The sequence below is a fragment of the Symsagittifera roscoffensis genome, unplaced genomic scaffold, assembly GCF_963678635.1.
Source record: "Symsagittifera roscoffensis unplaced genomic scaffold, txSymRosc1.1 SCAFFOLD_1004, whole genome shotgun sequence".
Classification (NCBI taxonomy): domain Eukaryota; kingdom Metazoa; phylum Xenacoelomorpha; order Acoela; family Convolutidae; genus Symsagittifera; species Symsagittifera roscoffensis.
Genome location: NW_026971637.1, coordinates 1 through 2,731, shown reverse-complemented (window position 1 = coordinate 2,731; position 2,731 = coordinate 1). Strand labels below are relative to the sequence as shown.

The following is a 2,731-nucleotide window of genomic DNA, read 5'->3' as shown; positions in this document are numbered from 1 at the left end:
GGCATACGAGTATGTTTGACTTCGTCAAGCTCAATACCAATTGATAACAACCCCAGAATAACATATCGCTAGGTCTGTCTCGCAGAGATAGGGCGGAGAGGTATGTTCCAGTTGATTGATTTCCACGTGTCAGAAATTACAGGTGTCATAATTTACGAAAAAGCGCCCCTACAGAGCGCCCTCTTCGTCAAGACATCATCCTTGCCAATGGTCGGTTGGTATCTTAATTTGACATATACTTTGACATATCTTGATCATTTTATCAAATAATCTGCGGAATAAGAATTGTTCATTCTCAGCTGTGAATTAGTTCAAATTGCTCTATTTAGACGGCTCAGACAAAAAATTGGTGAGGCTGAAGCAGAGGAAATAACGGTTGACGAAATAGCGGATCCTCGTGCACTTCCTAATGAACGTTCCGTGGAATCTACTAGAGACCTTGTTGGATCGCCGCCCGAGGAAGTTTTTGCCAATGAAGTAGACAATAGCAGTAGCAGAAACGAAGATGATTCACCCCAAGAAGTTTGAGCCGAAAAATTGCGTGACATCATATTCGAGGAGAAGGGCGATGAAAACTCCCTCCCTCTCAGTGCTTCTAGATGCCTACTCATCCGATGAGTATGACATATATTCAATAATCTCAAGAACATCTTCAAAACATACAATATTTTAGGTACAAACAAATCAAAAGCATAAGGAAAATCATCAATAAAAAAGATTTTGGGAACAAAAATATGCATTAACCTCATATCAATCATCAATGTTAACGAAATTTCAAATACAAAAATATCATAAAATAATCAATGATAGTAAAGCATTGTTTAACAAACCGCGAGATGACTCGAACAAATTTTGGAGAGCGGTTTACGGTTGTGCTTTTTGGAACATGGGATTTTTACCCTGGAACAGTTGCATCAACCAGTAGTTATTTTTTGTGCTCAAAATGTTGTTTGTATTGATGATTTTCATGAAATTATTGAAATTACTGTGCATAAAATCTTGTTTAAATTGATAATTTTCATAATTTGATTTTGTGTTGCTCAGTTTCAATTTTTTTTGGTCCTAGACTTTTTTGCAAATTAAAGGCAATTTTATGGTGACAGCAATAGATTTTAGTGCGCTTTTATGGCAATTTTATGACAAAAACAATATAATTTCATTAATTTTAGGCCAACAACAATAGATTTTATTGCAATTATAGGGCGAAAAAAATTGAGATTATGTGTACATAAAGGTAGACTTTAGAGGAATTATAATGCAGAATAATGGCAATGAAGATAAACCACTTTCTTTTTTTTTATAATAGAAAATTTTTGCCTATTGTGGTTGAACACAATCGATTATAATGGCACTATTTTCGGAAAAATTTTCTCAATATAATCTGTTTTATCCGAGAAACTTCGGTGCGGGATGTGAAAAATAACAAGTTTTCAAAGCGATAATATATTATTTTGACGAGACAACGCAGACCCTAATAATGAAAATGATCCGATCGTTCACTATACAAAACTAATATCAAGATGATGCCATATCGCAAGTCCAGCTGTTTTGATTGTCGGTTTTTATTTTCTCCACTTTACTCTGGGTGGTTAGTTTCTTATTTTTCTGGTCCAGTCCTCTCTCTGTTCTATAGGTTAGAGAATGAGCTCTGGTGTCTGACTAGGTCTTTTGTGACGTCACTGAGTGTCCTGCATCCAGACAGGGCCATGGACAATCTCAATTCCTCATTTAGGATCTCAAGCACCCTTGATACTCCCTCTTCGCCCTAAACACATACTCTCACAAATGCAATAAAAATACAATAGCAACACTGCACAAGTGAAAGGTGACTGACTGAAGACTCAAAATTTGGCATAGATCCCGATCGTTTGCAAAAATAAGTGTGGCGTGGACACTAACTGTCAGTGCTATTTTCACAGCGGCCAGTGACTCTTTTATAAGATTTGATATAACACGCCGCTGCGGCTCTTTTAGAATATTTCTGGCTCAGTTCTCACCCCACAAGCGAGTCCCCACAACACTGGCCGTCCTATGAATACAGCATTGGCACCCAGTGCTAGTGCCTTGAGCACATCTGTGCCAGTGCGCACTCCCCCGTCCACAAACACTTCCACTCCCGATGAACCAGCACCCCCTTTCTTCTTAGCGACTGCACTCCTAACTGCCCGCACTATGTCCGGCAACATCTCGATTGTGGCTGGCACTGTGTCCAGCTGTCGGCCTCCGTGGTTGCTCACCCAGATGGCGTCTACTCCTGCCTCCACAGCCAGTCTCGCATCTTCACCACTATTGAATACCTGTAGACATAAATATAGTATAATCGTTAGGTTTTAGAGACCACAGGCCATACGCTGAGTATACACGATCATAGCATTTAGTGCTGCCTATATGATAGATAAGCTAACGGTGTTCTCGTTACCCACTCAGCCAAATCAGAAAAAAAGGTACTTCAAGTTTATCAACGCGTCATATTGAAACTGCTCCGAACACCGAACATCGAGCTATGACATGGTGAAGTCAGCAGGATTCTTTAATCAGCAGGATTCTCTAACCGAAGTGATCTAATATTTATGATTGAACGCAGTCGCGGATATCTTGGGGGGGGGGGGGGGGGTGGACGCTACCTCTTAGGGATTCGACCCCCTACCGACACAAAAACCCCTTTGTACAATTTCGAAATATCCGTTTTTGGCTGACTGACCTGAAAATTTTTCTAAACAACTTTGAAAAA

General features: G+C 39.7%; 1 protein-coding gene across 1 annotated transcript; it reads right to left on the bottom strand.

The window, feature by feature from the left end:
- Positions 1 to 1,427: 1,427 nt before the first annotated feature.
- Positions 1,428 to 2,297, bottom strand: LOC134856623 (2-Hydroxyacid oxidase 1-like; the record flags this gene model as incomplete). The annotated part of the gene is made up of 2 exons (XM_063872895.1): positions 1,428 to 1,765; positions 1,998 to 2,297. Coding segments are annotated over 2 exons (438 nt in total), but the record flags the coding sequence as incomplete, so codon positions are not given.
- Between the last annotated feature and the right edge of the window lie 434 nt (positions 2,298 to 2,731).